At 36.3% G+C, this 18,118-nt stretch overlaps 1 protein-coding gene across 1 annotated transcript; it reads right to left on the reverse strand.

Moving 5' to 3' along the window:
* Positions 1–434: 434 nt before the first annotated feature.
* LOC150057843 (flavin-containing monooxygenase 5-like) lies at positions 435–12,903 on the reverse strand. The gene is made up of 8 exons (XM_090341607.1): positions 12,769–12,903; positions 12,103–12,291; positions 11,275–11,437; positions 10,495–10,637; positions 8,379–8,578; positions 5,227–5,573; positions 3,626–3,698; positions 435–798 (listed from the first exon to the last, which is right to left on the reverse strand). Exons 1-8 carry the CDS (start codon positions 12,901–12,903, stop codon positions 435–437), a joined length of 1,614 nt encoding a protein of 537 aa, XP_090197733.1.
* Between the last annotated feature and the right edge of the window lie 5,215 nt (positions 12,904–18,118).

Raw genomic sequence — 18,118 nt, forward strand, 5'->3', positions numbered from 1 at the left:
TAATAGTGCTGGTGACTTTTTGACTAAGGTGGTCACTGTCAGATTTTACACTGAAAAGAAATGTGTTCATTTTGCAATGTTATTTGTGGTGGACACTATAGGCCATCCAATGAGATTTTAAGCCTTATGCTTGGTTAAATTTCCCTGTACCTTTATCTATTTATTAATCACTATTATTATGTTTTATGTAACTTGTAAGACATTTCCAATTACTTCTGGCATAAATTGGAAATAAGCAAGGCATTTTCAAAACTCTTTTGGTATAAAATAATTGGGAAAACCCATATTTGGAATAATTTTTTTCATTTAAATATATGTGAGCTAGTCAGTCTAATAAATATTATCTCTTAGATAAAGGACTGATGCTGCAGTATGTAGGTCAAATATCAAGGCCTTGCTCTTCCCTAGCTCCATAATCCTATGCCAGTGCGAGGTTAATGATGCATCACATATGCGGTGACTAACATGGCGATAGAGAGACAAAGGACAATACAGACAGTTTTGATCCAAAACAGGCAAGAAGAGGAAGACTCAGACTGTTGGAGCACACGTGTTCTCAGGGGTTTGAGGATGCGATCTCTCTGAGTAAGGATGGCAGTGCGGGCTCCGCTCCATTTCCCAGGTCCCTGTAGGCGGAACTGGTATGGGCTACAAGGACCATAGAACATCTCTATGGCTAGCTTTGGATCCCAGAGGAGGAGAGAGAACAGATTAGGTTTGACTCCTATCTCAGAAGCAATTTCATCCATGTAGTCAACATACTGTACTCGATGTATAATTCTTGGGCTTTCCACAAATCTAAAATAAGAATGAAAGATTAGAGGCCCAATGTTTGATTTCAGCTACTATTGTTCCCTGAGTTTACAATAGATTACCTTTTCTCTTTTTTGATTATTTTTTGAGTTCATTATCTTCCATTTAAAAAATCAACTTAATTTCAAAGATGTGTCTTGACCTTTAGAACAGTATAGCTTGTAAACAGAAGATACAGAAGATGTGTCTCCTTGACATCTTTTTTTTTTTTTTTTTTTTGCCAGTCCTGGGCTTGAGCTCAGGGCGTGAGCACTGTCCTTGGACTTTCTCAAGGCTAGAGCTCTACCACTTGAGCCTCAGAACCATTTCCAGCTTTTTTTCTATGTATGTGGTAACGAGGAATTGAACCCAGGTCTTCGAGCATGCTAGGCAAGTACTCTACCACTAGGCCAAACTCCTGGCCCTGCCTCCTTGACATCTTTAATCTTCCCAAAGTTCTTAGGAAAGTGACAAACAGGATGACTTTTCTGAGTGAATGAATAGATATATCTATCTTCAGGACGTGTCATCAGTTGTATTACATGATTCCAAATCTAAGGAACACATGAGTTGAGTGGAATAAAATGTTATCCTGAGCTACACATTTCTTGCTTCTCAGATACATGAAATGTTTTCTCTTATAATTCCAGACATCACCACATCATTGATTTCTGCTAGACATCAATTTTTCTAGATTTGGAAATTGTAATCCATCTGGTTAAGCTTTTTGGGTAAAAGATACATATATTTAGAATTATTGACTATTTGTGAAATGCCAAAATGTTTTCAAAGTATCTGGAAAATAATAGATATATCAACAAACAAACACCATAGAAGAACTAGCTACCTGGACAAATGGAGGATGTTAGAAAGGAACATAAAGATGAAGAAATAGTAAGAAAGCACTAAGAGAAAATAAATTCAGGAAATTATGAAAAAAGAAGAAGTGACAATCTTAGTTGTTTGCAAAAATAAAAATAATAGAATAGACAAATTTCTGGAAGGTTTAATAAAAATAAAGAAAACAAATATTACACAAATAAACCTAAAAGAGATTTTATACCACATAGAAGAGGGATAATATTGCATATTACTACATCTTTAAACTATACAAAATTAGAAGAAAGCAATAATATTTTTACATTTGACAGAAGAGTAAGGGAATTCAACCATACCAGTGCTCATAGAAACAACAAAATAGAAATAGTTCTGAAATAAATATTTGGCTGTAAGATTTGTGTTAATTATTTATTTAAAAAATTTAGTTACTGTTAAGTCTTCCTCTCTATGAAGATCTGCATATTTTTAGAATATTCAAAAGTCCTACATTACAGTATTTTTATGATTAGCATCAACTTGACTGCCCAATATAACAAAATTAGGGAATAAAAAGAGATAAAAGGGGAGAAAAATTAACATCAATTTTTATCAAGGGCTATAAATAAGCAAGGCATAGCTGTAAAAATTACAAATACAATTTTCTAGAAATTAAGAAGTGTCTAGAATTAGGAGATGGCACCAACTTGATATGGTGAAAATCTGTGTGATTTTGGAAGACAAATAGCATTTGATCATATTTCTTTGAAAATGGTTGGAGCAGAAGGGCCCTTCCTCAATCTTGGGACAATCATACTATACTTAAAGGTAAACATTGGAGGTAGTCTCCTCATCGAAATAAGGACAAAGACAGAATGCCTGTGGTCTCTGTTATTTATGATCATCCTATGCCTAAGGCAGTATTAGCACCAGAGGAAAAAAATCCTCACAGAAGCCCCAAAGCACAAATGTAAGAGAGAAATTTGGACTTAATCATGTTCTTTGTTGACACAGAAAAATTGAAAACTATCAAATAAAAATAATAGCTCACAAAATGATGTGAGATGATCACAAAATTGAGTGTGAATAAACCATAATTCTTTCCTATTTTGGTGGTATTGTAAGGACTCGAACTCAGGGTTTCACCTTATTAGGCAGGCACTTTATTGCTTGAGCCACACATCTATCTTTTTTTTTTCTTTTTTTGCCCAGAATGGCTTGGAACTGTGATCCTCCTGATCTCGGTATTTCATGTAGTTAAGATAATAGTCATGTCAAGGAGGGGGATATCACAGTCTTTTTGTCAGGACTGGTCTCAATCTATGATGCTCTGCACCTCTATCCTCCTTAGTAACTAGGATTATAGATGTGAGCGTAGCACTGAACTATCGCTATAACTAAAATTAGTAACAACCGGGTGAAAGATATATGGTGAAATCAATTTACTTTAACATCCAAAATATAAATTAGAAATAAGTTTAGAGCTATAAGGCCAGTTCCTTAGTCTACTTTGTTTGTATACTTATGAAATTATAATAAAGATATTTCATCATTTGTTCTAACATTCCCATTAGAGAGCTCATGAATGCAAATTCATTGCAAAGTACATATAGCACATGTTTAACAAATTGAAATAAATGTACATCTTTTAAACTAGTTTTTATTTGATTATATACTTGAAGAGATTTTCCCTAGATTCTGAATTTAGCTATTTTCTTGTTTCTATTGTGACTTCTATTCTTACAGTGGACGAGTATCTAATTTCCATGTTTCCTAAGTCCTCACTTTACAACCTTCCCATTGTGTTTGACAACCTGTGGCCATTCCACAAATGAGATTTCTGTTCCTCAGTCAGATATTTTTACTCCCCCGGGTGAAACCATGTGTGTGGCTCACCAGGAAATCATTGAGCTAATGGGATCTTATCAGATCTAGTTGCAAACTGTATAAAAAGGAAAATTACTTATCTCTTTCCAAAATTGCTTCATCTACTTTAAATAAAAATTGTGTTCCTTACTTTTTTGCCATTTTCCTCTTCCTTTTGTTGATGTCAGCCATCATGTCACTTTTTGAGGGTAATTTTTTCAGTCCTAAAAAAAAGAGAGAGAGAAATTTAAAGATTATCAAGAGGACTGGGAGAGAAGTAAACAAAACGAATGATCTTGGAAAAAAAGAAGTGATAATAAGCAGATCTTCCAGACCTTTATTATCAAAGCTTTCTATAAAAATTGCCGTGAAGTGCATTTCCTATCAGGCAGAAAGAGGAATCAGCTAACTTTTCTTTTAAAAAAAGAGGCTTTTGAGTTGTTCATCAGTTTCAATCTACACTCAAAACTCTTGAATACTAAGAATTCCCTTTAGCATGTTTTATTTTGATTGACAAAAATTTTACTGATATATATGAGGTACAGTGTGAGATTTTATGAAGCAGTAATTAAGTCAGGGTGATTATATAACCATCACTGACATCAATAATTTCATCAGGGCGAGTATATTCATAAGCCTCTTTTGTAACTGTTTTGAGAATAAAATCCATATTTTGTATTAACCCTACTGTGTCATAGACCATGAGAACACCTTCCTTTCAGGCTTATTTCTCCTATCATCTGTTTGTGACAGTTTACTCATTGACCAACCTCTCCTCTCTCCTTTAATCTTGTAAAGTCCCTGATACCCACCATTCTATTTGTGACTTCATGAGATGACATGTTTCTATTAGAAATGGGGCATGACACTATGTTGGAAATGAACTTTACAGCTTCTGGGGAGGGGACTGGGTATTAGGGAAAGTGAGAGAAAATGGGAAAGGGGTAACACTGTTCAATAAGAAATATACTTATTACTTTACTTATGTAACTCTATATCATCTCTGTATATCTTCTTTACAAAAAGAGATTAAAAGAAAAAGAAATAGGACATGCTAATTACTCTTGGCGGTACTGGAGACCGCACAAAAAGGAATGATCAGGCAACTTTGAAGCAAAAAGGCTAAATGTCTCAGAAGAAAGAAGACTTAGTGACTTTGTTTGACCTTATGATCCATCTGGGAAAAGCTATCTGGAGAAGACAAAAATCTCATTACTTCTCATTAACTTAGGACGTGGGTCATGGTTTGGGATGTGAGGGGGAGAGCTTCATCACATAACTCACTGAATTTACTCGGGTTCTCAGAAACTGTGAGGCAACACTGCCAAATTTGATCCTCATTTTTTCTGGTAAAATTTTTGCAAGGAAAATGAGTCAAGAATATGAGATAAGTATTTGGAGTTGGACAGGAAGTAAGTAGCTGTCATTCTGAAATATGTTCATAGGTAAGTTCTCCCTAATTTGTTTTCCTACTTCTGTTAATTTCAGTTTAGAGAAAGCCATACCATAAATTATCTTTCTGCTGAAAAGAACTATATGAATGGATAACCAATATTGGAATGTAACCCGATAGTTTCTGATGTCACTCCTTAGATTATTTCATTTACACAAGATTCTCAAAGTAGCCACAGAGCCACCAAAGAATCAAACCTAATGGTGAAGTTTCAGATGACTTGCTAGACTTCTGCATGTTCTTATCATCTGAGCACATAACTAGAATCCTACTTTGCTCAGGAGAAGACCAGTACATACCTGCAAATACTCGGACAACCCATCGGCTCTGCAGCTCTGAGGTGGGGATGGTAGCTCCCACTGGCTGGAGGAGGCCAATAAAAGCCAGTGTCGGCTTCTCTAGTTGAGGGGGGAAGACAAACTTAAAAAGGGAGTTCTGTCTGTCTAGGATACCTTCATCTTCTAAGAAAGGGAAAGAGACGGTGTAGCCTGTGGCAAAGAGAACAACATCAATGTTCTCTTGGGTACCATCCTCGAAGATGGCGGATGTCTCTGTGAACTCCTTCACATTTGGTTTCATTATCACTCTTCCACTAATTATGTGATTCGGCAGATCATCACTGAGAGTAGACTGATGGCTGAGAAATCTGAATGATAAGGAGCATAATATCAAGAACTGAGTGAGTATGTTTCTTTTTAATAAAGCACTTGTGCAAGGTAATCATCACAGAGATTACCACAGTAGTTCAGTAATTTTAATATACTTCAATGTCATACCCAGAAAATTGATATTGATGATAATTAAAAACTTGATTTCAGAGTCATACCTGGGACTCAATATTTGTCTTGCTACTAACCAGTTATGAGACTTTGGACAAGTCATGACATACCCTGATCTTAGTTTCCTGATCCATGAAACTATAAGAATATCACAGCCAGATCAGATCATGTAATCAGGTGATCATTAATACTGACTACACTTAGAATATGATTTTTCTTTTCTTTTTTGTTTTTGGTCGGTCGTGGGACTTGAACTCTGGGCCTGGGTGCTCTCCCTGAGCTCTTCAGCTCAAGGCTACTTACTGCCCTACCCCTTGAGCCACAGTGCCACTTCCAGTTTTCTGGCGAATAACTGGAGATAAGAGACTCACAGACTTTTTAGTGCCTGGACTGGCTTTGAACCACAATCCTCAGATCTCAGCCTCCTGTGAAGCTAGAATTACAGGCGTGAGCCACCGCACCTGGCAGAATATGATTTTTCTTTACCAGGAATAAAATCCTTCAATTTCAGCACACACATTCATCCTTAATTCCTGTAAAGGTTGATATCTGTTGGTCATTAATTTTTTTCCCATTGATCTATAAGGTGTAACTGAAAAATTTGAATTGTGAATCTCCAGTGGGAAACTTTGTGCTCAACATCATATAAATCTTTAATAAGCTTACAGTAAGGTTTGAGCAACAAATGAATTGTGGAAAGTCATATTTATATGTATACTTATACTTGTCTCTTATGAGGAGCCACACATTCAACATTGTAAAACTAGCTATGGAAACATTTTGTTTTCTCATGCAGGCACTTCTGAGAACCACTTTTCTTTTTTTTAATAATTTTTTATTGTAATTAATAAAAGGGTTACATGATATTTGCCAGATAGAAGGTGCATTAATTCACATACATTGATACCCTTTCACATGTCTTGGTACTCATCACCCTCCCCCCCCACCCTCCACCCCCCACCCCCGGTCTTTGTTTTCCCCCTTCCCTATCAAATTTCAAATAACCAAATACCAATAAATTCAATATATCAGATAACAAAGGGAGATACTGCAACAATATGAGATACCCAAGAGACAGCAAAGGAGATGAAAGATAACATAGTACATTAAGGACAACAATCATTCCTTATATGGCTTTTGTTTCAGTATCCTGGAGGTCCTTTCAATTAGCTTCATACTATATGGCCTTATATATCAAGGTTTTGCTCTATTGCAGATCTCTGCTAGTAGAACCCAAGGTTTCTACTGGTCATGACAAATGAGGGAAACCATTGAGCCTAAGTTCCTTTGAGTCTGGCTTACTTCACTTAATATGATTTTTTTCTAAGTCTTTCCATTTCCTAATTTCTGTTTTCAGTGTTCCTACAATAGTTTAAGCCTTTATTGTGCCTGATGTTTTTTCTTTTCTTTTTTTTTCCAGTCCTGGGTCTTGAACCTAGGGCCTAGGCACTATCCCTGAGCTTCTTTTGCTCAAGGCTAGCAATCTACCACTTGAGCCACACCACCACTTGCAGCTTTTTCTGTTTATGTGGTACTGAGGAGTTGTTCACAAGGCTTCTCTGACTAAGACACATTCCCAGCCCTGGTGCCTAGATTTTTAAATACAACAAACTTTGTAGAATAAGAAAAGAAGACCAAAAATTGGTAAATAATGTCAACTCTAAGTGTCATCTGGGAGAAAATGATTTAAGATATATAGAGGAAAAGTGTCCCCAACATCGACAATGACGGAAAAGAGATGGGGGATGAGAAAATTGGCTAAAGCTGAGAGTTGGTTATGGTGTAGTGAGGTTTGAGAGTAAAAGAATACGTTTGTAGTTAAGAAACTGGTCCTGGGATGACATCCAGAATCACTAATGTTCTCTATGGTGAGTACCAATATGGTGGTGCTTGAGGATGGTACAAGCAAAGTATATATGTAAATAATATTATACTATAATATCATACAATATGATATATTAAACACATATTGCAAGGAGAATGTAGTTGAGGAGGTCACAACTGGACTTCCCTCCATAAGTATAAAGTCTTCATAGGTAAAGATAATGAATTGTTCCAGTTGCACTAGGTTTGATGATATTTATGGAATAATAATTTTGAATTTAGAGAGTGAACAAGAAGTGAATGATTTGTGAATATATAAAAAAGGAAATAGGGGCTGGGAGTTTGGCCTAGTGGTAGCGTGCTTGCCTAGCATGCACGAAGACCTGGGTTCGATTCCTAGGTACCACATACATAGAAAAAAAGCTGGAAATGGTACTGAGGCTCAAATGGTAGAGCTCTCACCTTGAGAAAGCCCAAGGACAGTGCTCAGATCCTGAGCATAAGCCAAGACGGGCAAAAAATTAAAAAGGAAATAGATGGTAGAAAGAGTAGCAAAGTGAGATGTTATGAATCTTAAATAAAACAGGTATTTAAACTTAAGTTTTCCTCTCCATTTATACCCCAAATATCGTTTTCTTTTTTTATCCAAATATCGTTTTATTAAACCTCAGTCACTAATATAATGACTAAGAACTATCAGTTGGAAGGAAATAAATGGAATATTCTAAATGAAAATAAATTCTTCCAAAACTTATAATGGCACTTTCTTATTCTACCTATTCATTTATACATTTTGTTGACTTATAGTTTGAAAGTATTATTTGCTTCTCTTAAATGTTAGACTTTACCTGTGTTTAGGTTGTAGCCCATAATTGACATGGTTAAATCTTGCATTTAATTTCTTCTCTGTCCATCTGTTGATCATGAATGCAGGAAAGGAGTTTTGGACTATTCTGTTATAGCGGGTGAAGAGTATCGTATCCATGGGGTTTCCATTATCCCAAACCCGATTCCATATCCATGCACCTCGTCTTGTACTGAGGAAAACCTACAGGAGAGACATGGTTGATCAAAAAGATGGTTTTGTTGCTGATCATTCTGACCTAAGTTTCCCAGAATAATTTTAATTTCTTCTTTTTGCTTATTATATTTTATTGTTGGGGTAACATTTAGAGGGGCTACAGTTACATTTGTCAGGCAGTCGGTACATTACTTCTTGAACACTGATATCCCTTCTCATGTTTTTCTTCACTTTCCCTCTCCTGCCCCCTCCCAGAGTATTTTTACAAATTGTATCCCTTTCTCCCCTCTCACTCTATAATAAGGTCCAGTTTCCTTTCTGTTTTTCACAGCCTCATTTCTATTGTAACATGTATCTATCTGTGTTAATACTCTTAAGTCACAGAATTGTAAAAAGTAGTCAATTATTGTTTTGGGAGTTTCAGATACTGTAGGTTCATGACACTGCCATGCAGAATCTATTGCATGTAAACATGGAAAAATACCTTAATCAAAAGTCCGAGATAAATACAAAATGTAAATGGCACATTTTCAATTATTCACAAATGGATAATTAAGTGTGAAATAAATTAAGTGGGAATTTAAATGATACTTTGATCTGGACATTGGTGGCTCATGCCTCTAATTCTAGTTACTCAGGAGGCCAAGATTTAAAGATCATGGTTAAAAGCCAGACTGGACAGGAAAGTCATTGTGAGATGCTATCTCAAATTAGCTACCAACCAACCAACCAACCAACCAACAAACCTGGAAATGGTGCTGTGGCTTAAAGTGGTAGAGCATTAATGCCTTTAGTGAAATAGCTCAGAGACAGTGTCTAGGCCCTGAGTGTAAGCCCCATGACCACAGAAAGTAAAAAATAAATGATGCTTTGGGGAAAATAATCTAATATTTTAATACAAATACAAGCACTATCTTATGAGATTATAATCACAGAAAGATGTATCTTATATCAGTATTTTTACAGTCTTAAAAATGGCTGATTGAATATCACTCATACAGAAAATTTTAGGTATTGAAAATCTTCCACATGGAAAATGAACTATATATGTAGTGGGTGGAGATTGAAGGGGAAAACCAGGAGAGAGTGACAGAAGGGGATATGCATTTCAAAAAGAATTGCACTCATTACCTAATTCATTTTACTGCAACCCCTTTGTATATCAACTCTACAATAACAATAAAAAGTAAAAAAAGAAAATCTCATATCTCTTGCTCAAAATCCTGAAATCAAAATTAAGTTTGAACTGTGAAAAGTGATTCTTACATGTCTTTTTGTCAGTAAACAACATTCACTGTAGAAAGAAAATAAAGTCTTCTCTTTGTGATCTTAATTTTCTTGTCAGTGAGAACTCATGGAATTCAGCTCTGTTTCTAGCTGCTTATTAAATAGATCAAAAGTGCAGTTCTGCTCATGTTTATATTTATTGTTCTCTGCTTCAATTTTATTTCCAATACAAACACTTGATGTTTTCTATAAAATTCCTTTCAGCTTGAAATTCTATATTTGTAGCACAATGATATCTAGGCATTTCTAAGTAGTGCTAAATTATGATATAACATACTATTGTTTTAGTTTTCTGTGTTCATTCATTCATACCTAACCAATATTTTATATTTGTATAGGATTAAAATGTGCTATTTACCTGTTGAGCTATCCAAATACCACTATTAAAGCCATAATAAGAATTTAGATCCTTCCAGGTTCTGGTGGCTCATACCTGTAACTCTAGCTACTCAGGAGGCTGAGATCTAAGGATACCAATTTGAAGTCAGCCAAGTTAGAAAAGTCCAAAGCCTTGTGCACAAAAGCCCAATTTCAGACCCACGCCATGAGTTCAAGGACCAGGATTGCACAAGCACAAATATGTCTAGATCCCATGGCCCACAAACTCCATGTGAGAAACTTACACCCAAGGACAGAATCAGTGTACAATGCCAAACCTGCTCAGCAACACGACTGATCTCCCCAGCCACATCAGCTCCAGAATTCCCAATGCCAATCACAACCACTCTCTTCCCCACAAAATTGTCTGGCTGCTTGTACTCCCAACTGTGGAGGTATTTGCCTCGGAACTTGTCGATCCCTGTGAGGAAAGATTCAAAGCCTGTAAACTGTAACCAATAAGTATGATATACTGTTTAGGAAAAAACATTTCTGAACTTGAAATTGTTATTTGAATCTTTTTTCTTGTGGGAAAATTGTTGCCAACATTGCAGGATGTGATTGTCCAAGAAAAAAATCAATAGTAATAAGCTAGCTAAGACAAAAATCAGATCATAATGATGTTCTATTTTTAAAATACCCACTTTTAAATTTGTTCAGTATGATTACTCATGTCATTCTAAGTTTTTTTTTTCTTTTTTCTTTTTTGTTTTTGTTGGTCATGGGGCTTGAACTCAGGACCCAGACACTGTCCCTGAGCCTTGAGCTCTTTTGCTCTAACACTTGGAGCCATAGCACCATTTCTGGTTTTCTGGTGGTTAATTGGAGATAAGAGTCTCACAGACTTTCCTATCCCAGTTGGCTTTTAACCAGGAGTCTCAGAATCATGTCCTGTACAGTGTGACTTCTACTGTGAGATATTTCTTGAATATTCTAAGAAGTTATCATACTTTTCTTATCCTCCCTTGTCCACATACACACCTTAGCCCAAGGTCTATGATAGTGTAAACACTGATATTCTTAGACTCCAAAGACTTATTTACTCATCAACTAGGCACCTGCAAAGTCCTGTAAGGGCAAATGTATTTCAGTGTAATGGCCACTGCAGATCATGATTCCATCAAAGATGTAGATTTTCTGCTTTCCTTCAGCTTCTACCACAATATCCCACTGGCCAGAGGCTGAAAAATCAGGACGCTTCCTCACACTGCACACCTTGGTCTGGGAAACAAGAAACAAAAGCAGCCTTTGTTCTAGGCATTGTTTTTATTCTTCATTTTTTTAAATTTGAGAAGTCTGTGTTTTGACAAATTAAGTACATGGTAATTTCTGCACCAATACCTCCTGATTCTTCAGGAATTTTTTTGCCAGTCCTGGGGCTTGAACTCAAGGCTAAGCACTGTCCGTGTGCTTTGCTCAAGGCTAGTGCTCCACCACTTGAGCTATAGTACCACTTCTGGCTTTTTCTATGTATGTGGTACCAAGGAATCAAACCCGGGTCTTCATGCATGCTAGGCAAGCACTTTACCATTAGGCCAGACTCCTGGCCCATTCTTCAGGAATTTTATGTATACTTATTAAAATTTCATTTAAGTCTAAGGTACTTTGAATAAAGTGTATTAGAATTGTCTTAAAACCCATATTCTGTGTTACAAAAAATTAACTGAAAGTTAGATTTCGGGAACAAACACTAAGACAATGCTTTTACAAAAGGTAAAAATAAGACAGAACTAATCATTACTTTACTAATCATTAAAATGCAGAAGACATGGTATTTCGTTTGGAATTGTGGAAAATGCAAATTGAATTCCTTTCTCAGTTTGTTGTGGCTGCATAAACTTTGCCTTTACTAATAAACAAAATAATAAGTAACATTCACTCCTTACCTGGAACTGGATGTGTTCCTTAAGTCCAAAGTGACCGACATACATCCTGAGATATTCCATCATTTTGGAATTATGCATATAGTTAGGAAAATGGTCAGGGACAGGAAAATCACTGAAGGCTGTCAACTCCTTGGAGGTGTTGCAAGTCAAAGATTTGTATATCCCAGGACTTCCGCTTTGAGGTGTTTCCTACAAGAATCACACCAACCCAAGAGTCTCAAGAACACTAGCATTGTTTTACAAATATACACGCTTGTGGTGCTGGGGTTCTTCTTCAGGGAAAAGAAATTGGTGTTATGACTTATGAGCCCGGATGGAAAACAGGAAAAAAGAGAAAGTCCTCTAGCACACATGTTTTTCCTTTCTCATCCTAAACACCAAAATATGCACTGATTGGTCCACTGCACTTTTCCAGGCAGGATGGAGGAAAGGGATTGTCTCAGTCTTTTTTTTTTTTGGTCACAGTGTTGCAAAAGCAAACAGGCAATGGAATGCCCCGACAAAGTTCTTGCAAAATTTCAAGTGTATTTAAATGCATGATATTACTGTGTTGAAAAGAACATTTAAGATAAAATAGTTTATCAGAGTTCTGTTTGCTGTTACACAGGAAACATCTCCCTCATGAATACAGAACATCAAAATTCAGGAGATTACTTAGAAAATTACCTCATATCTCCACAGTCCTCCGATGTCCTTGCTCTTTTCAAAACACACAGGCTCAAGCCCCTCCTCCAAGCAAGCCTTGATGGCGCCTAATCCGCTGACCCCAGCACCAATCACTGCAATTTTTTTTACTCCCATGGTCTCTTGAATAAAGAAGAGTTGTTTTTTTTTGAGGAAGATCATCAATTCCTTGTCAGTATCTCCTTTTCATTTAGCATACTCATCATTTGTTTTGATAGAGACGTGCTTACTTCTTTTATAGTTTATATAATCTTAAATTGTAATGCACACACTCACACAATCAGCCTGTCATATCAGATGACATCACATGGTTGTGTATCACCTATTCAAGCTGCTACCCATTGAAAGCATTGACACAGATGTATCTACTGAACATATAAAATTCCCTTCAACAATACAGTATAACAACTATTTTCATAACGTTTATGGTATATTAGGTAGTGTTAGAATCAAGATAATATTTAATGCATGTGGGAGGACAGGTATATATAAAGGACATGTTTTATGTAAAGAATTTGAGCTGCTGAAGATTTTGGTGTTTGTAGATCATCATTAAACATATTCCTCACAGATAACAATAGATGAGTTATAGCTGGGAGTGGTAGCTCACGCCTGTAATCCGAGCTACTCAGGAGGCTGAGATCTGAGAATTGTGGTTCAAAGCCAGCCCGGGCACAAAAATACCTGAGACTCTTATCTCCAATTAACCTCTAAAAAACTTTGGGAAGTGGGGCTTGGCTCAAGGGTATGGTGGTAGCCTTGAGCTGAAGAGCTCAGGGACAGTGCCCAGGTTGAGTTCAAGCCCCATGACTCACAAAAAAAGAAAAGAAATGATATATATATATATATCATACACATATATACATGCATGCACATATACATGTTACACATACACATACATATACATATATATGTACAACATATAGATGTTGAATGTGTACATCTCTGTTTTTTCCCTAGATATTCAGTCATTTTGTTAGAATCATTGATGAGTCATAACATTTCATCAAAACAAAACAACTTCTAACTGATTCAAATCCTTTCAAAATAAGCGTGTCTCAGGTTTTTATATTGTACTAAAATTTGAGTAAAATATTTATATAATGAAAATGACTATAATATGGTCTGCTTATTTAGGCTTGCCAGAATTGTGCATAGGAAGATTACATCAGGTTTTACTTGAATGTAAAAATAGGAAGTGATCTCTCTAAGACATTACCTTATTGCTATCTTGTTAGCTCAGGTGAAATCATGCTTTACCATCAGTAAACTCTTTGGTAAATGGATGTTTTAGGGCTCTTAGGTTTAATATGGTGATAATTACACATCTTTCTGAGTTTTGGCCTGCTCATATGCAACAATTACTGGTGATAATTACACATCTTTCTGAGTTTTGGCCTGCTCATAAGCAACAATTACAACTGGTTTCCCAATTATTCCATTATACGGTGTTAGGGAAATGAAAGCTTGATGATTCATTTCAATTGCCAAGATATTGATTGGGTTGAGAATCATCTAGGAGATTTGGAAAGAGTTCACTGCTTTATTACATCAGAGCTCAGATCTTTACCTAGCTTTCAAGGATACTGGCCAATCTGACTTTCCCCATTTTTTTGCTCTTCTCTGACCCTATCCACTCTTGCATATTAGTAATGATGACCTTCGCATTTCAGTACCTTTTGCCACCCTGTTCTGCCCTTCAATTGAACATTCACAGCATTTGTTTTGCTCTGCTATGTCTTTGCATATCTTAAATTGGAACACATACTTAGTCTACATGTCAGATGAGTGTGACTTCTCTTTCCCCATATGTACACAATTGCATTTATTTACTAAGACTCAGTTCTTTGAAATGAAAGAAGTGATGATCTGATTTTATTCCATCTGAACTTTTATTAGCATAAATTAATTGTACAGAATAATATATAATGTATAATATACTTTGTTCAAACTTAACCTATTTTCCTCCCTCATATTTTGTGTTCCCCACAATCCAGTTCCTATATAAACAGTTTCCCTTCTACTTTCCTTTCTTCCCAAGATTCCATGAATCAGACAAACATGTCCTTTTTTCTGGTTCTGAATCTGGCTTATTTCACTTAACATGCTAATCTTCAGTTTCATCCATTTTCTTGCAAATGGCATGCTTTCTTTATGCTTTATTACTAAATAATGATCTACTGGTTATTTATTCATTTGTTCATTACAGGTACTTTTGGCTGATTCCATAGCTTAGCTATTGTGAATAGTTTTGATCATTTTCAAGTTTATCAACCTTCTCTTCTATAACTAAAAATTGTCAACCTACAGTTTAAAACACCACTATAGCTTTCTCCTGTTTTGGTACTTGTGTTATTTTAGATGCTCCCAATTCCTCCTTCAACTAGAGGGTGAAGCTATGGGGATGGGGATATCACCACTCTCTATGACTCTTTGTCATATGCCAAAAGACAGCAGAAGCATTCAGCAACAGAGAAATAGGTCTAGTCTTTCTGAGGTCAAGCCTTGCTTATCTTAATCTCCTGCTTTCCTCAATTTTTAGGGACATGCAGAGCGTTACTAATTGTTGTTCACTCTGATTTGCATCTCATGCAGGATTGAGGAATTTCTCCTCTTATGGGTTAGATCTGGTCTACTGCAAGGCATGCAGGAATTCTGGGACTCTGTCCCTCTCACTAAGGATCTTTCTTGTGTTTGTTCAAGGGTCTGACATGTACTGAGGGCATCTCATATGATGGAATAGGAAGAACTCATTTTGGGGGAAAGTTTCCAAAAGTTGGATTTGAGGACAAAGATGAAGTATGCTATTCAGATTGTAAAGTCTACAATTCTCCAAGCCAGCTTGGATGGAAACCTTGTACATTGGGAAATAAAACTAGCACTCCATTTTAATGCTTATTTTTTATTCAGTGCCCATTCCTCATCTGGTTAGAAGGAGTAAGTGAGGAATGCATTTACACTGCTAAACTCTCTGTGCCCACAACAGTTATATATACTTGCTTCTCTTACTATTTATGTTTACTTCTGAATACATTCATAATTCATTTAATATTTGAGTAAAAGGGACTTACATTGTCTTAAATATCCATTTAACACTTCTAACATCACTTATTCACTTTCAGCCATTATAGTATGAATTATTAAAATAGGTTCAGGAATCTTCTCTCACAATAAATTTATTCCTTCTACTTAAAAAATCATATAAAACCAAGATTAGAAAGTTAAAATAGTTGGGGCTTTCATTTTATGAATATATGTATAAAGAGATACAGGTAGAAAATTTTAAGGTACTATATAATATGTCATATTTTTCACCTAAAGTTTTTTGTAACTATATCTTAATATACAAGATGGTTCTTGAGAAATATTTATTAAATTAACTGATGGATTTTAATGTTGGTAATATTTTTATTATATTATTTTCTATTACACAATTTAGATGTTTCCTGATTGCCCCTATTAATGCTTATTTTTCAAGAGTTTTATCTGACTGCTGAAGTTCTATTACTTCATTCTCTTTTCATATAAGTAGATGTACTTCAGTTTTTCCTAGGTTATAAGAACATAAGCATCTTTCTTGGTAGGGTGCCTAGAACATTGTACTTGCTCAGTATGTGGTAGTTGGCATTTTAATAACTACTTTGAAATTTCCATTGTGTATAATGAAAATCTAACTATTGTGGAGAAAGGCAGAATCTATTAAATTTTTGTGCAAATTTTAGGGGCTCCCTGCCTGGTTTTATGTAGTCTTCCCATTTCATTTCCCCCAGTTTCTGACTTTCATTCATCCTCAATTTTATGTCTATATGAAAGTTTGATTTTAGATATATATTAAACAATTATAAAGTAATGTTCCTAGCCATAGAGGCAGTATATTATGAGGAATAAAATTGAAATTTATCAAAAATATAGAGTTCACTGAAGGGACAAAGCGCAGAAATAGTTATATCTAGCGAGCCCACTAAGTATGCAGATGGGTTGAGATGCATAGAGGTGCTCATTTGCTAGTTCCAAATTCCATTATTCCATGATCAAGTAGGTGTCCCACCTAATGCAATCCTATCCCAAATTCATCCTGTCTGCATTTCCCAGGGCTACTCACCTGCTATTGCACTTGGCCCAAGGTCAAGTCGCACACAGGTCTGATGTCACTTGGTTAGATTGGCCCAGGGATGGCTCCAGCTGCTCCTGTAGTAGGCCTGGGGAGTCTAGGACCACGCACGCCTCTGAAGAGTAGCAAATTGGTTTGGGTTTGCTCTGGTTTTATGTCCAGCTCCTCTTTAGGGGGTCCTTTCCTACTTCCTAGTTTATCAGTGTATCCCCACGTTCCCTGTGTCTTCTTGAGGCATCTACGTTTAAGCAGTTCATCTGCATATCTTCCTGGTGCAAGCGGTCCTGGTTTGTTTACTTTATGCTAGCCATGCTCCGAACAATATAACACATTATAAAGCACAAATGTTAAAAAGATTGGTATACATTCAATTTATGTCTTGGTATAGGACAAGTTATTTAGGATGAAGAAATCCTGGCAATTCTGGGAAAATTGTTATTATTGCAAATGAATGTTGCAAACCAATGCATTGGGAATTTAGGAAAAGAGATAGAGGGGAAAAAAATCGAAGAGCCCTGCCCTGCCAATCATCATCTTGTCGGGTCTTAGGGATGAGGTGTTCAACTCACAATTCTTGTGGATAAAGATGGTCCTGTCCCTGGACTGCAGTGGTTTGAGGCTGTGTTGTTCTGTCCAGGATCCTGCAGGTTGGGTCACTTTTGCTCCAAGTGACTGTGTAGTAGAAGACATAGTATACTCTTCTCGCTGGCCAGTTCTGAGTCTTGGCCCCAGGTGTCCTCTCAATCTCCTGAGGAAGCTTTTCTTGCTTTTAAGTCTCTTTTATACTTACCTAGTGTTTCCCCTTCCCTACCTTCAGCATATTTATGTTCACTTTTGGGAGGACCCACACTTTTCCTGGAATGTATGATCAGATAGAGACAGCCTGTTTCCCCATAGCTGCTGTCAATCACTTTATGGAAAACTAGTCTCTACTTGTTTACTTTGTGTCTTTCAGGCACGAGACGTCCCCTTTTGATAGCTCACTAAGCATCTGCAACCGAAACGCATGCTCACATTTTCAAAGCAATGTGTACCTTGTGAGTTAGCGCTCTTAATAGGCTGGATATAGACAGACATACAGATATAGATTTACAGAAACATGAGAGGTGATTGATTAGAGAAACTGACTCACATGATTATGGAGGCTAAAAAGGTAGATTATCTGAGACCCTGCGATATAATAATGAGCTCTGTCCAGGTCTGGTGGCTTCAGAACGAGAG

This window comes from Megascapheus bottae, chromosome 10 (genome assembly GCF_031878675.1).
Source record: "Megascapheus bottae isolate mThoBot1 chromosome 10, mThoBot2.hap1, whole genome shotgun sequence".
In the NCBI taxonomy this organism is placed as follows: domain Eukaryota; kingdom Metazoa; phylum Chordata; class Mammalia; order Rodentia; family Geomyidae; genus Megascapheus; species Megascapheus bottae.

Excerpts from the sequence above, each read along its gene's own strand:
- LOC150057843 (XM_090341607.1), bottom strand. The coding sequence starts at position 12,903 with ATGGGAGTAAAAAAAATTGCAGTGATTGGTGCTGGGGTCAGCGGATTA. Across the intron at positions 11,438-12,102 it reads AGGAACACATCCAGTTCCAG|ACCAAGGTGTGCAGTGTGAG; the intron begins GTAAGGAGTGAA and ends CTTGTTTCCCAG. Across the intron at positions 10,638-11,274 it reads GCCCTTACAGGACTTTGCAG|GGATCGACAAGTTCCGAGGC; the intron begins GTGCCTAGTTGA and ends CTTTCCTCACAG.